We start from the raw sequence: 20,789 nt of genomic DNA, 5'->3' as shown, positions 1-20,789 counted from the left end.
CAGTGGAAATAATTTTAACCTCTTGCATTTTGATATTATTGGTTACAATTAACAATAGTCTGTCATCTATGAACAAATTTTGATGCTTACCTGAAGATTATGCTTATTAAGCTACAGGCCAGAGTTTGCGTGTTCAACAGAGATAGTTTCAAAAGCCTCATGAAAAGAACTGTACCAAATACTTCAAAGTACTAATACTTGAAAGAATAGACTCATGAGTAGACTTCTGCTTGGACAACTGTTAGACCTAAACAGCGGACTGAGTTAGAATTTCTAAAACTCTTTCAGGCCAGAAGCAGAAAGTTTCATGAAAGCAGACTGCTAAGCCAAGGCTTATTTGAATAATAATTAATTATCACAGGACTGAATCAACACAGAATGAAAAAGGAATACAGAAGGAAATTTCTTTTCCTATTTGTTTGGAGTATTATTGACATTGGTTGTTTTAAATGTTCTATTTTCTGGATACATGAGGAAGATCTTTTCTTCTTTTTAAGCTATATGTAACCCACACAATTTAGTAGACCCTGATTTCTTAAACTAATATGAAACATTTCAAAATAATATTTGATTCTGACCTCCTCCAAATTCAGAAACTCTTAGTAATTTCCTAACTTTTCTTGACAGTATAGTTATTTGCATTCCTAATAAGAATGTCTTCCTTTTAAACAAGATATTATTGTACAAAATGATTGTGCAACCAAGGCCTTACCTGGAGATATATTTGAGAATGATGGTCATCTAATCAAATATCACTACCACTTTGAAGAAAAAAATATTGGCTGTACTCCTGAAGCCAATGCTGACAGTGCCCTCCCAGAAAAACCAACCTAGTGCCTGGAGCAGGTTTCAGCCTTTTATGTGGTAAGGAAGATCACTTACATGTGGGAATAAAATTTTGGTGACCTGGAGAAGAGAGGAACTTACCAAAATGATGATGATGGTGAAGTTTCTTGGGCATAGTTTACTAATCTTGGGTTGGCAAAAATAGAGACCTTTAAAAGTATTAAGTAATGGCAAAAACCGCAGTTACTTTTTTAACAACCTAATAGAATCTGAGATTCCCTAAGAAAATTTCCAGACAAAAATTAATTTTGTGGTCTTCTTATTTGTAAAACAAACTTAAGGAGGATATCTGGTTAATTAATAATCTTGCGGCCAGGAGCAGTGGCTCACGCCTGTAATCCAGCACTTTGGGAGGCCAAAGCAGCCGGATCACGAGGTCAAGAGATGGAGACCATCCTGGCCAACATGGTGAAACCCTGTCTGTATTAAAAATACAAAAATTAGCTGGGCGTGGTGGCACATGCCTGTAATCCCACTACTCGGGAGGCTGAGGCAGGGGAATCACTTGAACCTGGGAAGTGGAGGTTGCAGTGAGCTGAGATTGTGCCACTGCACTCCAGCCTGGCGACAGAGTGAGACTCAGTCTCAAAAAAAAGAAAAAAAAAAAATTGCTCCAGTTATGTAACGCATCAGCCCAAACCTAATGAGATCAAACACATTTTTTGTGGTAAATAAAAACTATCTTAGAGGCCAGGCTCTGTGGCCCATGCCTGTAATGCTAACACTTTGAGAGGTTGAGGAGGGCGGATTGCTTGAATCCAGGAGTTTGAGACTAGCCTGGGCAACATGATGAAACCCTGTCTTTACAAAAAATACAAAAATTAGCTGGGCATGGTGCTGTGTGCCTGTAGTCCCCAGCTACTTCTGCAGCTGAAGCAGGATAATTGCTTGAGCCTAGAAGGTAGAGGCTGCAGTAAGCTGTGATTGTGCCGCTGCACTCCGACATGGCTGACAGCAAGATCCTGTCTGGAAAAAAAAATTATCTTCACAATTACAAAGATTACTAGAATGCCCTGACTTGTATATCCTTCTGAGTTATCTGCACTTTTCATTGTTTTACACAATTTTACAACTTTGCAAGTGAAGAAAACCAATAATAATGTAAGTAATGATTCCTGCCCATAGAAATGCAAATAAGTTTAGTCCTGATCAGGAGCAACTAATCATTGGCCTGTATATCTTGCACGAATTTTCTATTTATAAATTAAATCCAGCCTTCATGACTGTTGACATATGTCTGTGTCCTTTCCATTCTTGTTTGAATTGGTGTAACAGCTTACTAGTTCTCTCATTAATTAATAAGTTAAATAAAATCTTTGGCACATATTTATTTTATACTTCTAAGTGTTATAACTCAACCTTTATAAAACTACCTTTTAACATGTATCACACTGTATTCTCCAAAGTATTTCATTATATTGATTTATCTATATATTTTTCTTACTCCACAGAGTAAGCTTTTTTGCTTGGATCAGTAAACTTCCAGAGTAAACACATTCGATTGTTTACAATTCTTAGATTGGGCAGTGCATCTTATCACTTAAGTATTTCAAACCATGGTAAAAAATCCCATTTCTTTTTCTTTCTTTCTTTCTTTTTTTTTTTAAATGGAGTTTCTCATCACCCAGGATAGAGTGCAATGGCACAATCTCTGCTCACTGTAACCTCTGCCTCCGGGGTTTAAGTGATTCTCCTGCCTCAGCCTCCCGAGTAGCTGGGATTACAGGTGCCCGCCACCACGCCTGGCTAATTTTTGTACTTTTAGTAGAGACGAGAGTTCACTATGTTGGCTAGGCTGGACTCAAACTCCTGACCTCAGGTGATCCGCCCACCTCAGCCTTCCAAAGTGCTGGGATTACAGGCGTGAGCCACCGCACCTGGACCCCAATTCTCATTTTTGAGGAGAGTTTGTAATTAGTTTGTCACTTCCCAAAATGTCTTCTTTTACTTTTTCTTTTATGAAAGGTGCTATAGCAGAGTAGTCAAGAATTCCCATCTTAGAATCAGACTGCCTAGACTTGAATACCCGTTCAGCCACTAAGTAGTTCCATGTTCTTAACTACCATGAGCTTCAGATTTCTTACAAGCAAAATGAGGATTTACGTAAAGAGCTGATATATATAAAATGCTTAGAAGAATGATTGGTATTCAATTAATATAATTATTTTAATATCTCAAAATCCTCATGGATAAAAGGAAACAATAAAACTGTATATATATAGTTTTAATATATATGTATACGTATACATAAACACATATATACGTATAAACACACGTATACGTGTACATAAACACATGTATACGTGTACATGTATACATATAAACACATGTATACGTATACATAAACACATGTATATGTATACATGTGTACGTATACATAAACACATGTATACATATATATGTTAAGTGATTCTCCTGCCTCAGCCTCCCAAGTAGCTGGGAATATAGGTGCCGGCTACCATGTGGTGGTGTATACATGTATATGTATATGTTTGATAAACATACAGCATGTTTGTTTTATATATATATAAAACACACACATATACATACATATACACATACACATATATATATTCACACACACACACACATATATATATACAAATGATATGGATAAAAATATTGTTTTTTCCGTATCATTTACCAAGAGGAAATCACCAACTCTTTTTCTTCCCAGGGCAATCAGTAGATGTTCTTTCATACAATACAGCTTAGGGAGCATCATTATTGTTTTGGATTTCTCCGGAAGATATAATTTCTGTCAGTGAAATGAGATTTCCTATTACAAATCTCCAAGGATATCTTCCCTCTTTGTCTTAAATTCTTTCTTTGCCTGTTGTTAATATTATTGAGTTTTGAACCTATCAGTTGCCTTGAGGCTGCAAAGCATATTGTCACCTTCAGATTTGGATCCAGTCTCTCTGAAAATATCTTCATTTATTTTATAAATACAGAGGAGCAGGATTTATTTTCATCCTCTTCCTCCTTTAAGTCACATTTTCCAACCCTCTATCCTCTTGAATCAGGTTTTTTACTCAAATATGAAACTTCAGGGATTCCTATTTGATACATTTTAGTCATTATTAGGAAAATGTCTTATTTCTTTGATGATACAGTACATATTGAGGTATATTATAATAGTTAAGATACTTTTTAGTTATGGACAACAGTAATCTCTATTAGCTTATTGGCTCATGTAACCAAAAAGTCAAGCAGTCTGTATAGTTCAAGAAGGGCTTGAATGAGTGGTTCACAAAATGTTACTGGGACCCAGTATCTCTTTTAAACTTCTGTTTCTCAGGATTGTTTCTTATTGCTAGTTCCATCATAGCAGGCATTCCATTCACGGACCCAAGATGTAATTCTTGGGGTTGTATATTTCCTCATTCATGTTCAGCAGGAAACAGAGAATCTGTGTCCCGCAGTAGTTAAATTAAAATCTAAGAGATGAAATCCACTGGCTGTGACTGCTTTGAATTACATAATCCTTTAACTAATGACTGTGGCTAGGTGAAATGGGTATGCTGATTATACAGTATTAAGCCAACCTACCCTGGAGGTTTAGTCAATTCCACCCAAACTACATGACTGGGAAATGTGGCATAGTGCTAGGAAGAGGGAATGGAAAATGACTGCTGGACAGATAACGAACAAATGTCAATTACAAGAGGCATTTCTTAAGTCTCTATCTCCTGAAATAGCAAGCTGATTAATTTTGCAGTAAGTAGCAATGACCTCATTAGTAACTACTGAACAGTCAGTACATTGACCAAGTTTCACTTTTTGATTACTAGAAGTAGATAATTGAGTTAGGAAGGTAAAGAAGTAATTTAAAAAAGCAACTCTTCAGCTAGGCTGTGAACTCTCTCTCTTTTTTTTTTTTTTTTTTTTTTTTTTTGAGACAGAGTCTTGCTCTGTCACCTGGGTTGAAGTGCAGTAGTACGATCACAGCTCACTGCAACCTCGACCTCCTGGGCTCAAGTGATTCTTCCACCTCAGCCTCCCAAGTAGCTGGGACTACAGGCATGTGCCACAACGTCTGGCTAATTTTTGTATTTTTCAGTAGAGATGGGGTTTTGCCATGTTGCCCGGGCTGGTCTCAAACTCCTGGGTTCAAGATATCTGCCCACCTCAGCCTCCCAAAGTTCTGGTATTACAGGCATGAGAAACTGCACCCAGGCCCTAGACTGTTAACTTTTTATGGGCTGGAACAACCTGTTCATATTTGTATTCTGAGCAGTGAGCATAGTGTTTGATACCTTGAAAGAATTCTGCAAATACTTAATTCTTAATTTATAAAGTTTATAAAAATTTCTCATACATGTCATCTCCTGTACTAAAAATAATAATCTGTTGTGAGATACAGGATAATTATTATTTCCATTTTATAGATGAGAATTGAAGCTTAAATTTTAAGTAACTTGTCCGAGTTATTAAGTGGCGAGGTAAGGGCTTATATCCAGGTTTTCCGTCTCTAAATACAAGATTTTAACATTATTCCACATTGCTTCACATACCTCAGATTGTGACCAGCTGAGGGAAATTGTAATTTTTCTTTCTAATAGGTAATCAGGTGCTCCCTTTCAATATTAATTTTACATAGGTAGAACTTGTAAAAGTAAGCCAAATAGTATATATAGATATTCCAAATGACTGTTCTCACATAGAGGTCTTCTGACACACTGACAACACACCAGGTCATTCAGAACCAGTGGGACTCATTAATAAAGTTAGTGCTAGAGAAGCATTCAAAGTTAACATAACTTCTTTAGAAGCATCAAGGCCTTTCTTTTCATTATTTTCTGTTATCTATTTCTTCCTTTTCATTCTACTAGATAGATGCCCAGGCTGAAGAACAACATTATACTCTTTGATATATTGTTAACTGTCATTTGTCACAGGAAACATAAACATGTCAGTCTACTTATAAAACTGAACATCTGTCAAAAGATCAATTACTATTTACAAAGGACTGTTAAATACCAGCTAATAAATAGTTAATCAATGAGAAAGTCTTTGCTGATGCTATATGAGAACATCCAGTTAGAACAGTTTTACAATCATTCTCAACTAGTTCCTCCAAAGAATTAAACCCTAATAATTAACTTATCTCCTATGCATCTAGAATGGTATTAGTTATGTACAATCCTTGGGAGAACTGAAAAATGGGTCACTCAAATAATTTTTGATGTACTAATCTTAACCTTAGCTCCTGGAGGGCATGTCTAGACTTGCCTTGGGCCAGAAAGGCATTCACTGTCCTGAAGGGAGAGATCCAGGCCTGGCAGGACTCACCAGTGCTGACTAAAAAGCCCTTGGGTCTTGAATAAACATCAGTGGCAGCCAAGCAGTAGCTGCCATGAGCCTAGAGTGATAATGGCCATAGGGAGAGACTTCTGCTTGAGGAAAGGAGAAGGAAAAGTAAAGAGGACTTTGTCTTGCAACCTGGTAAAATAAACACCAAGAAGATTCCTAAAGCCTCCCATCCCAGGACCTGCCTAGCTCTTGGACGGCATTTCTAAACCCACCTTGGGCCAGAAGGGGACCTGCTGCACTGAAAAAAAAAAAAAAAAAAGCCTGGTCTTGGCAGGATTCCCCACCTGCTGACTAAAGATCTGTTGGTCTTTCAGTAAACACAAGCAGCAGCCAGAAAATAGTTGCCACAGGCCTTGGGCAAGACCCAGTACTGTGCTGGTTTTAGGAGTGACCCAACACAGTACCAGTGGTGGTGGCCACAAGAGTGCTTGCATTAACCCTTCCCCAACTCCAGGCAGTTCAGCACAAAGAGTTTGTTTGGGGAAAAGTAAGGGAAAAGAACAAGACTCTGCCTGGTAATCTAGGGAATTCTCCTGGATCTTATTTAAGATCACCACGGCAGTACCTCTATAAGAGTCAGAGTACCTCTGCAAGAGTCACAGCATTACTAGAGTTGGGGTGCCCCCTAATGAACATATGGACTCAGTGACCAGACTTAGATCACAACATTTAATTCCCTTTGAGTATTTGGAAAGCCTTCCCAAGAAGGATGGGTACAAACAAGCCCAGACTTCAAAGATTAGAATAAATATTCAGACACTGATGAACAGCCACAAGCATGAAGACCATCCACAAAAGCATGGCTTTGCTAAATGAATTAAACAAGGCACCAGTGACCAAGTCTGTAATGACAGAGATATGTGACCTTTTAGACAGAGAATTAGAAATAGTTGTTCTGAGGAAGCTCAGCAAAATGAAAGATAACACAGAGAATGAAATCAGAATCATATCAGATAAATTTAACTAAGAGACTGAAATAATTAAAAACAACCAAGCAGAAATTCTGGAGCTGAAAACTGAACTGACAAACTGAAGAATATACCAGAATCTTTCAACAGCATAACTGATTAAGCAGAAAAAAATCAGTAAGCTTGAAGACAGGCTATTTGAAGATACAGTCAGAATAGTCAAAAGAAAAAACAATAAAAAATAATGAAGCACACCTATAGGATCTAGAAAATAGCCTCAAAGGGCAGTAAGAGTTATTGGCCTTAAAGAAAAGGTAGAGAGAGACAGAGAGATCAGGGCAGAAAGGTTATTCAAAGAGATATTAACAAAGATCTTTCAAAACATAGAGAAAGATATTAATATTCAAGTACACGAAGGCTATAGAACACTAAGCAGATTAACCCAAAGAAGACCACCTCAAGACATTTAATAATCAAGCTCCCAAAGATCAAGGATAAAGAAAGGATCCTAAAAGCATCAAGAGAAAAATAACAGATAACATATAAAGGAGCTCCAATATGTCTGGCAGCATATTTCTCAGTGGAAACCTTACAGGCTGGGAGAGAATGGCAAATTTTAAAATGCTGAAGGAAAAAAACTTTTACCCTACAAAATTATATCCTGTGAAAATATCCTTCAAACATGAAGGAGAAATAAAGACCTTCCCAGATAAACAAAAGCTGAAGGGTTTCATCAACACCAGACTTATTTTACAAGAAATGCTAAAGGGAGTTCTTCAATCTGAAAGAAAAGAATATTAAAGAGAAATAAGAAATCATCTGAAGGCCCCAAACTCTCTGGTAACAGTAAATACACAGACAAACACAGAATATTATAACACTGTTAAGTGTGATGTATAAATTACTCATCTCATATCTTGAGTAGGATGACTAAGAGATGATCTAAAAAATAATAACTATAGGTATGGTGGCTCATGCCTGTGATTTAGCACCCAGACAGGGCAAGGTGGGTGGATCACTTGAGCCCAGGAGTTTGAGACAAGCCTGGGCAAAATAGTGAAACCCTGTCTTTACAAAAAATACAAAAATTAGTTGGTCATGGTGTTGCGTGCCTGTAGTCCCAGCTACTTGGGAGACTGAGATGTGAGGATTGATTTAGCCCAAGAGGCCGAGGCTGCACTGAGCTGTGATTATACCACTACACTCCAGCCTGGGCAACACAGTGAGACCCTGTCTCAGAAAAAAAAAAAAACCTACAACTTTTTGAGACATACTATTATAAAATATAGATAGAAAAAATAAAAAGTTTAAAACTGGGGGGATGAATTTAAAGTGTAGAGTTTTTATCAGTTGCCTCTTTGCTCTTAACTCCTAGCAATCAAAGTTAAGTTGTCATTGGTTTAAAATAATGGGTTATAAGATAGTATTTGCAAGGCTCATGGTAACTTCAAACCAAAAAACTAACAATAGTTTCACAAAAAATACAAAGTAAGAAATTAAAACATACCACCAGAGAAAATCACTTTCACAAAAAGAAAGACAGGAAGGAAGGAAGAAAGAGAAGACCACAAACAACTAGAAAAAAAACAAAACAAAACAAATAATAAAATGGCAGTAGTAAGTCCTTACTTATCAATAATAACACTGAATGTAACTGAACTTAACTCTCCAATCAAAAGACACAGAATGGCTGAATGGATTAGAAAACAAGACCTAACAATCTGTTGGTTGCAAGAAATACACTTCACTTATAAAAACACACACAGATGGCTGGGCGCGGTGGCTCACGCCTGTAATCCCAGAACTTTGGGAGGCCGAGGCAGGCAGATCATGTGGTCAGGAGATCGAGACCATCTTGGCTAACACGGTGAAACCCCGTCTCTACTAAAAATACAAAAAATTAGCCGGGTGCGGTGGCGGGCGCCTGTAATCCCCGCTACTCAGGAGGCTGAAGCAGGAGAATGGCATGAACCCGGGAGGCGGAGACTGCAGTGAGCCGAGATAGCGCCACTGCCTGGGTGAAAGAGCGAGACTCCATCTCAAAAAAAAAAAAAAGAAAAAAAAGCACACACAGACTGAGAATAAAGGGATGGAAAAAGATATACCATGCAAGTGGAAACCCAAAAACAGTAGCAGTAGCTACACTTACATCAGAAAAAATAGATTTTAAGACAAACACTATAAAAAGAGACAAGGAAGGTCATTTTATAATGATAAAGGGATCAATTCAGCAAGAGGATATGACAAATCGTAAACATATATGCAACCAACACCAGAGCATCCAGACACATAAAACAAATATTATTATATTATTAGAACTAAGGAGAGAGACAGACCCTAATATACCAATAGCTGGAGACTTCAACACCCCACTTTAAACACTGGACAGATTCTCCAGACAGAAAATTAATAAAGAAACATTGAGGCTGGGCGTGGTGGCTCAGGCCTGTAATTCCAGCACTTTGGGAGGCGGATCGCTTGAGGTCCAGGAGTTCGAGACCAGCCTGGCCAACATGGTGAAACCCCGTCTCTACTAAATATACAAAAATTAGCTGGCATGGTGGCGCGTGCCTGTAATCCCAGCTACTCGGGAAGCTGAGGCAGGAGAATCGCTTGAACCTTGGAGGTAGAGGTTGCAGTGAGCTGAGAATGCCCCACTGTACTCTAGCTTGGGCAACAAAGCAAGACTCTATCTTAAAAAAAAAAAAAAAGAAACGTTGGACTTAATCTCTATTACAGATCAAATAGATCTAATAGATACTTATGGAATATTTCATCCAATGGCTGCAGAATACACATTCTTCTCAGCACATGAATCATTCTCAAGGACAGACGATATGTTAGGCCACAAAACAAGTCTTTATAATTTCAAAAAAACTGAAATCACATGTATCTTATCTAACCCACAACAGAATAAAACTAGAAATCAATAAAAAAAACTTTGGAAATGATACAAACATATGGAAATTAAACAATATGCTCCTGAATGACCAGTGGGTCACTGAAGACATCAAGAAGCAAATTAAAAATGTCTTGAAGCAAATGAATATGGAAACACAAAACACCAAAACCTATGGGATAGGCAAAACAGTACTAAGAGGAAAGTTTATACCAATAAGCATCTACATCAAAAAAGTAGAAAAACTACAAATAAACAACCTAATGACACATAATAAAGAACTAGAAAAGCTAGAGAAAATCAAGCTCAAAATTAGTAGAAGAAAAGAAATAAAGATCAGAGCACCAATAAATGAAATTAAAACAAACAAAAAACAGTACAAAAGATCAACAAAATGAAAAGTTGTTTTTTTAAGAAAGATAAACAAAATTGCCAAATCTTTAGCCAGACAAAGAAGAAAAGAGAGAATACCCAAATAAATAAAATCAGAGATGAAAAAGGAGACATCACAATTATACCACAAAAATTCAAAGGATCATTACAGACTACTATGAGCTACTATATGCCAATAAGTTGGAAAACCTAGAAGTAGTGGATAAATTCCTAGATGCATACAACCTACCAAGATTGAACCATGAAGAAATCTAAAACCTGAATACAGCAATAAGTAATGAGATTGAAGCCATAATAAAAAGTCTCCCAGCAAAGAAAAGAACCAATAGCTTCACTGCTGAAGTCTACAAAATATTTAAAGAAGAACTGATACCAATCCTACTCAAACTATTCTGAAAAATAGAGAAGGAAGGAATACTTCTATACTCATTCTACAAGGTCAGTATTACCCTGATACTAAAACCAAAGACACATCAAAAAAAGAAAACTGCAGGCCAATATCTGATTAACATTGATGTAAAAATCCTCAACAAAATGCTAGTACACCAAATTCAGAAACACATTAAAAACATCATTCATCATGACCAAGTGCGATTCATCCCAGGGATGGAAGGATGGTTCAACATATACAAATCAATCAATGTGATACATCATATCTACAGAATGAATGACAAAAACCATATGATCACTTCACTTGATGCTGAAAAAGCATTTGACGAAATTCAATTGCTTCATGATAAAAACCCTAAAAAAACTGGGTATAGAAGGAATGTTCCTCAACATAATAAAAGCTATATGCAACAGACCCACATCTAGTATCATACTGAATGGGGAAAAATTGAAAGCCTTTCCTCTAAGATCTGGAACATGACAAAGATGCTCACTTTTACCGCTGTTATTCAACATAGCATTGGAAGTGCTAGCTAGAGCAGTCAGACAAGAGAAAGATATAAATAGCACCCAAATTGGAAAGGAAAAGATCAAATTATCCTAGTTTGCAGATGATACAATATTTGGAAAAACCTAAGACTCCAGCAAAAAATCATTAGAACTGATAAGCAAATTCAGTAAAGTGGCAGGATACAAAATCAACATACAAAAATTAGTAGCATATTTTTTTCTTTTTGAGATGGAGTCTTGCTCCATCACCCAGGCTGAAGTGCAGTGGCACGATCTTAGCTCACTGCAACCTCCGCCTCCCAGGTTCAAGCAATTCTCCTGTCTCAGCCTCCTGAGTAGCTGGGACTACAGGGGCCTGCCACCACACCAGGCTAATTTTTGTATTTTTAGTAGAGACGCGGTTTCACCTTGTTGGTTAGGCTGGTCTCGAACTCCTGACCTTAGGTGATCCAACCACCTCAGCCTCCCAAAGTGCTTACATGTGTGAGCCACCACGCCTGGCCAATTAGTAGCATTTCTATATGCCAACAGTGAACAATATGAAAAAGAAATTAAGAAGGTAATCCCATTTACAATAGCTACAAAGAAAACACATAGGAATAAATTTAACCAAAGAAGTAAAAGATTTCTATGATGAAGTATAAAACATTTTTGCAAGAAATTGAAGTGGACACACACAAAAAGGAAAGACATTCCATATTCATGGATTGGAAGAATCAATATTGTTAAAATGTCCATACTTCCCAAAGCAATCTATGGACTCAATGCAATCCCTATCAAAATACCTTCACAGAAACAGAAAAAATAATCATAACATTTATATGGAACCACAAAAGATCCAGAATAACCAAAGCTATCCTAAGCAAAAATAAAAACAAAACTGGAGGAATCAAACTACCTGACTTAAAATTATACTACAGAGCTATAGTAGCTAATACATCATGGTACTGGCATAAAAACAGACACATAGACCAATGGAATAGAATAGAGAACCTAGAAACAAATGCATATATGTACAGTGAGCTCATTTTGACAAAGGGGTCAAGAACATACATTGGGGAAAGGACAGTCTCTTCAATAAACGGTGCTGGGAAAACTGGATATCCATATGCAGATGATTAAAACTAGACACCTATCTCTTGCCATATATAAAAATCAAATCAAAATGGATTAGAGACTTACATACTTAAATCTAAGACTTGAAACTGTGAAACCACTACAAGGAAACATTGGGAAAACTCTCCAGGACATTGGACTGGGCAAAGATTTCTTGAGTAATACCCCACAAACACAGGCAACCAATGAAAAAATAAACAAATGGGATCATATCAAGTTAAAAAGCTTCGCATAACAAAGGAAACAATCAAGAAAGTGAAGAGAATCCAAGGAATGGGAGAAAATATTTGCAAACTATGCATCTGAGAAGGGATTAATAACCAGACTATATAAACAACTCTATAGGAAAAAACATAAAACAATCTAATTTAAAAATGGGTAAAAGATCTGAATAGATGTTTCTCAAAGGAAGACATACAAATGGTAAACAAGTATATGAAAAGGTGCTCATCATTATTGATCATCAGATAAATGCAAATCAAAACTATAATGAGATATCATCTCTTCCCAGTTAATATGGCTTTTATCCAAAAGACAGGCAATAATGAATGCTGGTGAGGATGTGGAGAAAGGGGAACACTTGTTCGCTATTGGTGGGAATGTAAATTGGTATAGCCACTACGCAGAATAGTATGGAGGTTCTTCAAAATACTAAAGACAGAACTACATATGATCCAGCAACACCTCTACTAGGTATATATCCAAAAGAAAGGAAATCAGTATATTGAAGAGATATCTGCACTTCCATGTGTATTGCAGCATTATCAACCTGAGTGTCCATCAGCAGATGAATAAAGAAAATGGGGTACATATGGAGTACCCATCAGCTATAAAAAAGAATGAGATCCTGTCATTTGCAACAACATGGATGGAACTGGAGGACACTGTTAAATGAAATAAGCCAGGCACAGAAAGACAAACTTTGCATGTTCTCACTTATTTGTGGGAGCTAAAAATTAAAACAATTGAACTCACGGAGATAAAGATGGTAGAATGATGGTTACCAGAGGGTGGAGAGGGTGGGGAGGGGGAGTGGGAAATGGGGATGGTTAATGGGTACCCCAAAATATAGTTAGATACAATGGATAAGATCTAGGTAGCACAACAGGGTGATTACAATCAGCAATAATTTGTTGTACATTTTAGAAGAAATTAGGGAAGACAATTGGAATGTCTGTAATACAAAGAAATGATAAATGCTTGAAGTGATGGATACCCATTTCCCCTGATGTGATTATTACCCATTGTATGCCTGTATCAAAATGTCTCACATGCCCCATAAATATATCCACTACTATGTACCCCACAAAATTAAAATTTTTAAAAAGTCTTCATTTGGTAGTATCTTCTAAGAGACTATGGATGCTAAGTTGTTGGTTTTTTTCTCTCCAAATTTTGGGTGTTTTGCTTCCTAAGTATTTAAAACCAAATTTCACTTTATTATTTCTTTTTCTTCTCTGCCCCTCTCATTTTATATCCATATTAGGGACTTAGATCGTTTTTTTTTTTCATCCAATGTCTAAATTATCACTGTTTAATGATTTTTATGTATCAGTTTAATCTTTTACAACCTGGCATTTTTTTTGCAAGCTATCATTCAGCCACTGACTGAATAAACAAATATGCACCTAAAAAGTTTACTTATGATGAGGAATCACAGAATTTATATCAAAATTCAACTCTGCAATGGTTGTAATGAAAGCTCAATGAATGAAAAAAAAATGAGATGCAAAATCATGAGAAAAAACAGGAAGGTTAATACAAATCAACTATTTGCTTGACCAATCTGTCTAGATTTTAAGACTCAAAGTGATTCTCTTAAGAGGTAATTTTAAGCCAGGCAATTTGTTTAAAGATATCTGATGAAATTGGTAAGACAAAAATAACTTCTGAGCAATGACTTTCTTGCAAGTAATTTGATAAAAGTTCATTGTCACAAATGACAGAATCTTAATGATAGCAGAGTACTTTAGTCACAGGAGAAACTCTATTAAATTCCTTGATGGATATACTCAATGGCACTTACACTTTCACAAGAAAGCAATGCTGAAAATCCATCAGAATAAAACAACACATCTTCCATATGTTACAGCCTATCTCCAAGGAGAGGAAGTAGAATACATATTTGGAAAACCATTAATGCAAAAGCCTCTTGTCTTACCCGTTCATCTGTTGAATGATGGGAATAATTGATGAGACCAGGGATGGGCTGTTCACCGTGTGCCATGACAACAGCAGGACTGGTGTAGAATGGATGCTTCTAATGCACAACACATAACAACTATGAATATAGTGACAGGAAAACATGAAACTATACAAGCAAAATGACTAAAAAGGAAAAAAGGTAAAAACAAATGGAAAAATGAAATGCTAACATTTTCCAAATGTAGAATGACAGAATCAGCTTACATTTTAAATGCCATAAGCTTCTCTCCTAAGATTGAAATTTATGGCACTTCTTACTCTTAATTCAGAGTAAAGGAAAAGGAACATATAATGATTTTAAAACGCACCTGTTTCACCAACTGGTTTCATAAAAAAAAAAAAATCACACAAAACTTAAATACTTACTAGCCTTAAGTAAGCACTTACTGGATCACTGAATGGACACTTCAAAAGGATTTCTCAATGATTCTAATCTATATATTATTTAAAAAAAACCTCACAATGCTCATAGCCAAAATAACTGGATAATCCATAAAATCTGAGAATAACTTCACATAGCAATTAAATTTTCAATCTTTATGCTCTTAATGAAAAATCATAATTTCCAGAATTGATATGCTACTTTCTGAAGATATTAAGGCATACTAGGTGGACTTTAGTAGGTATGAAGAATAAACCATGTTCTATAACTTTAAGACAGTTAAATTTACTCAAGTAACTCATGGTAGTATATTTACCCACAGAGTTGCCCAAAGAGAATTTGTAATACTTTGATATTGTCCTAATAATATTTCTTAAAGTAAAAATGCAAATATATCCATTTCCTATCTTTACCACTAGGGTAATTTGTGTCAAGCAATGTTTAAATAAGTTATTAGTTAAAAAAATTCAACAATTGCTGAAAAGCTTTGTCCCTTTAAAAATCTTTATTAATCTTTCCCTACTCATTTCTTGAATCACCTAAGGTCTTTTACCTTCGGTTTGCTGTTCCTTTAAGAATTTGTGAAGTTTTGATATTTTGAATATATAAACATTATATATTTAATATGTCCACAAAAATGACATCTCCAAAGAGTTCTAAAATGTCACATTGTTTATCATTGTAGCTGTTACTTCAATAGGCAACAGCTCATCAGTAATGCCTCAGAACTCAGAATTAACTTCAGTGCCTTCAAGGAATCTATATCAAGAAGGAAACATAGTAGTGGAGTGTCATGGACATCCCAGTTATTTTTTTAGGGTTCTCTGAAGAAGTATTAAATGTAGGGAGGGATGGGATGGAAAACAGATGAAACCAGTACATTTACCTGTGGGTCCTTTAGGCCTCTGAGTATCTCTCATCAGACTTACCTTGGCAGCAATGGCTGCTGCAGTTATATGTGATGAGGAACTATCTTCTGTTGAAGCAACACCACTGTCTTTCTTCTCTTCTTCCTCTTCCTCACATTGAACCCCTTTGTCTTCTGTCTGTTTATGGGGGCTGGTAGTAGGAGGAGGGGAAAGAGGGGGTGGTGGGGAAGGCAAATCTTCAAGTTCATCATGCACCTCCTTTACTTTTACAATGGCATCACGTAAAAGGTCAATGGCATGAGGTAGAGCTGGCAGTATGAATTGAAAGCATTCCTGTATGCAAAAGAAAGAAAAAAAATTAAGATGAAGCACTTTTGTAATTATATAAGATGGTGGCAATCAAATTGTTTCGTGATTTTGGATCTGCATTTTCCTCCATCAATCTCAGAATGAATCACATGTAAAACATTGTCTTAGCAATATGCCATGAAGTAAGCATAACATATATTACAGTATTCTCCATAAGCTAAGGAACTACAGTGCTACAATGTTGGTTATATCAAACATTAAAAATGACCACTCTTTTAATTGAAATTAACTTTTAAATGTTTATAGGAGTATGTGCTGTGAAATGATCTAAAATTTGTAATATTTTTGTCATGAACTGTACTACTCCTAATTATTGTGATGTAATAAATATAGTTACAGTGACAAAAAAAAAAGCATACACTCTGCTGACTATTCCTTTTGCTATGCAAAAAGCTCCTTAGTTTAAATTAGGTACCAGCTATTTATCTTTGTTTTTATTGCAATTGCTTTTGGGTTTTTGGTCATGAAATCCTTGTCTAAGCCAATGTCTAGAAGGGTTTTTCCAATGTTATCTTCCATAATTTTTATAGTTTTAGGTCTTAGGTTTAAGTCCTTAATCCATCTTGAGTTGATTTTTGTATAAGGTGAGAGTTGAGGATCAAGTTTCATTCTCCTACATAGGGCTAGCCAATTATCCCAGCGCCATTTGTTGAAAAGGGTGTCCTTTCCCTACTTTATGTTTTTGTTTGCTTTGTCGAAGATCAGTTGGCTCTAAGTTTTTGATTTTATTTCTAGGTTCTCTATTCTGTTCCATTGATCTATGTGCCTATTTTTATACCAGTACCATGCTGTTTTGGTGACTATGGCCTTATAGTGTAGTTTGAAATCACATAATGTGATGCCTCCAAATTTGTTCTTTTTGCTTAGTCTTGCTTTGGCTATGTGGGCTCTTTGTTGGTGCCATATGAATTTCAGAATCGTTTTTCCTAACTCTGTGAAGAATGATGATGGTATTTTGATGGGAATGGCATAGAATTTGAAAATTGCATTTGGCAGTATGGTCATTTTCACATTATTGATTCTACTAATCCATGAGCATGGGATGTGTTTACATTTGTTTGTGTCATCTATGATTTCTTTCAGCAGTGTTTTGTAATCTTCACAATCTACTCATCTGACAAAGGGCTAATATCCAGAATCCACAATGAACTCAAACAAATCAGTAAGAAAAAAAAAAAACAATCCCATCAAAAAGTGGGCTAATGACATGAACAGACAATTCTCAAAATAAGATATACAAATGGCCAATAAACATATGAAAAAATGTTCAACATCACTAATGATCAGGGAAATGCAAATCAAAACTGCAATGCAATACCACCTTACTCCTGCAAGAATGGCCATAATCAAATAATCAAAAAACAGTAGATGTTGGCGTGGATGCGGTAAACAGGGAACACTTTTACACTGCTGGTGGGAATGTAAACTAGTGAAACCGCTATGGAAAACTGCAGAGAGTCCTTAAAGAACTAAAAGTAGAACTACCATTTGGTCCAGCAATCCCACTACTGGGTATCTACCCAGAGGAAAATAAGTCATTATTCAAAAAAGACACTTGCACACACATGTTTATAGCAGCATAATTCACAATTGCAAAATTGTGGAACCAACCCAAATGCCCATCAATCAATGAGTGGATAAAGAAACTATGAGATATATATATATGATGGTATATTACTCAGCCATAAAAAGGAATGAATTAACACCATTTGCAATGACCTGGATGAGATTACAGACTATTATTCTAAGTGAAGTAACTCAGAAATGGAAAACCAAACATCGTATGTTTTCACTGATATGTGGGAGCTAAGCTATGAGGACGCAAAGGCATAGGAATGACACAATGAACTTTGGGGACTTATGGGAAAGAGTGCGGGGGGTGAGGGATAAGACAACAAATATGGTGCAGTGTAAACCTCTCGGTGATGGGTGCACCAGGATCTCACAAATCACCACTAAAGAACTTACTCATGTAAGCAAATACCACCTGTATCCCAATAACTTATGGAAAAATTAAAAAAAATAAGATTGAGGACAGGCATGGATGGTCAGAATCAGATTCTCTAAAAAAAAAAAAAAGGGCATGCACTGCCTTTTTTAAAAAGTAAAATTTCTATAAACAACTTGGTAGTTTAAAGATGCATTATGAAAAAGACAGGAAAGATAGGAAAGAAGCCCAAGAGTTTGAGGCTGCAGCGAGCTATGATTGTGTAACTGCATTCCAGTCAGGGTGATACAGTGAGACTCTGTCTCTAAAAATAAATAAACAAATACATTTTAAAAACTTGTATACTACCCTCTTTTCCATCCCTTCCTCCCAAGAGAAAACCTACATACTCACACACATACACATTTAATTCTTGGGTTATTTCTATAACTCTTAAATGATTTATGCAAAAATCCTGAAGAAACTAGGAGCCCTCCATCCCTTGTTCCCAACCTCCTGAGTCAAGACCATTTCTTGATGTGATTCATGCCAAACACTTAAGACACTGCTGTATTTTGGATGGGTCAAATCTACTTAACCTTTTTTTTTTTTTTTTGAGACAGAGTCTCACTCTGTCACCCAGGCTGGAGTGCAGTGGCGCCATCTTGTCTCACTGCAACCTCCGCCTCCTGGGTTCAAGCAATTCTCTGCCTCAGCGTCCTGAGTACCTGGCATTACAGGTGCCCGCCACCATGCCCGGCTAGTTTTTTTTTATTTTTAGTAGAGATAGGGTTTCACCATCTTGGCCAGGCTGATCTTGAACTCCTGACCTTGTGATCGGCCCACCTCGGCCTCCCAAAGTGCTGGGATTACAGACTTGAGCCCCAGCGCCTGGCCAAATCTACTTAATCTTTAATCCAAAAGTAGAGAGAAGCAACTGGGGGCCTTCCATGCAGAAACTGGGCTCAGGAGGCTAAGTAAAAGAATATGAATATTTATATCCAAGGCACTCAGGAACTTTTACACAGGTGAAAGAAACTTACGTCAAAGTGGCCACAAGATTGTTTAATAGGAGACAGACAAATGAAACTCTATGTTTACTGCTAGACACCAAACCTTTGTGTGAAATCTTGAATTTATGGGGAGGGAGAGTAGCCTGTACCTGTCTGTTACTTTCCTAATCCCGACCCCTCATTCTTGAACTGCAGGAGATTGAGCCCCTTTGGGCTTCGGTGACCTCACCACTGGGGTATGTTTATTTGATGGTTGATTTTGCTGTATTGTCTACTTCTTTTCCCATCTTCTAATCATTTTTTTAACACACATGCTGACTCTTTTCCTAACTACCATCATGAAATATAGCTAGGTAACATTGTACAGCAAGCAAAATATAAAATAAGCTTGTAAAGAGCACTGCATAAAGTTAATATAATCTGCTGCTGAGGTGCTCACTATTATCTATAACGTATCACCAAAAGAGAATCGGTAAGAACCTAAAAATCAGAATATGAGGCCAGATATATCTGCAGAAGAGGTGGAGGTCTTTCTCTTTCACATTTGAAGTAACAGCTTAAAATCTAAGATTAAAAAAAAAATCTTAAAAATTTTTGGAGGGTTACATAATATCGGGAAAGATGTCTAATCTTTCGTCCTATCTTTGTATGGCTCAATCAGTTTACTCTTTAAAGATTGTGTAGTAAAGAATTTAACCCTGACTGAGGAGAGGTCTGGTCTTTACACTCAGCCTCTGGGAGTGATCTCTAGGTCCTTGGAATTTCATGCCTAATAGGAATGTCTTTGTTGCCTATGAACTTTGGGCACCAGAGACAGTCTAACAATGTTAGACTGCAGTTCACGAATGAGGGAAAGGGATCAGGAAAAGAACAGACAGGTATAGGCTACCCTCCCTCTCTCCCCATTAATTCAAGATTTCACACAAAGCTTTGGTGTCTAGCAGTAAACTGGACTTTCATTCATCTGTCTATTAAACAATCTTGTGGCCACTTTGACATAAGTTTTTTTGCACCTGCATAAAAGTTCCTAAGTGATTTGGGTATATATTCATATTCCCTTTCTTGGCCTTCTGACCCCACTTTCTACATGGAAGGCCCCCAATTGCTTCTCTCTACTTTAGGATTAAAGATTACAGGTCAGCCACACTGGCAGTAAGTGTTTGAGTCCCAGTAAAAGCTCTGGATACCAAAGGCTCAGGTGACCATCCCCAGCTGGCATTACTCCATGTGTGGTATCACAGACTGATGCCAGAAGGGTGACATGTCCATGTCTCCAAAGAGAGAGGACAACAGAAGTTCCTCATTTGTTACTTCTGTTAGACTCTTCCCTATGCACTTTCTCCCTTGGCTGACTTTAATCCGTATTCTTTCCTTGCAATGAACAATAATCATGAGTATAACGGCTTTCTGTAAGTTCCATGAATGCTAGTAAATTATTAAACCTGAAGGTCATTTTAGGATCTCCTGAATTTGCAATTAGGGTCAGAAATGAGCAATTTTGTGGAGTACTCCACATTTGTAGGTGGCTATTTTTTGCAGTTGGCTAAAACTCCTTACAGTTGGTGTCAAAAATAAGATTTTCTAGAAAGACCCTGACTCACTGAAATACATGGCTTAGGAAGTGAAGAGAGGGTGTGGGATGATGA

The 20,789-nt window shown here is 36.8% G+C and overlaps 1 protein-coding gene across 13 annotated transcripts in view; it reads right to left on the bottom strand.

The window, feature by feature from the left end:
* Window positions 1–20,789, bottom strand: part of GPHN (gephyrin) — a 682,735-nt gene that overhangs the window by 246,397 nt on the left and 415,549 nt on the right. For 8 of the 13 annotated variants that reach the window (XM_054448600.2, XM_063651692.1, XM_054448603.2 and 5 more), the window contains one exon: window positions 15,895–16,167. In XM_054448600.2, the coding sequence (XP_054304575.1) occupies window positions 15,895–16,167 (273 nt within the window). Of the gene's footprint in view, window positions 1–14,539; window positions 14,639–15,894; window positions 16,168–20,789 lie in introns of all 13 variants that reach the window. The other 5 variants (XM_054448596.2, XM_063651689.1, XM_063651690.1 and 2 more) reach the window with 1 other exon arrangement.

The sequence above is a fragment of the Pongo pygmaeus genome, chromosome 15 (genome assembly GCF_028885625.2).
Source record: "Pongo pygmaeus isolate AG05252 chromosome 15, NHGRI_mPonPyg2-v2.0_pri, whole genome shotgun sequence".
NCBI lineage: Eukaryota > Metazoa > Chordata > Mammalia > Primates > Hominidae > Pongo > Pongo pygmaeus.
The sequence above is the reverse complement of the archived record's forward strand: the minus strand, read 5'-3'. Positions and strand labels throughout refer to the sequence as shown.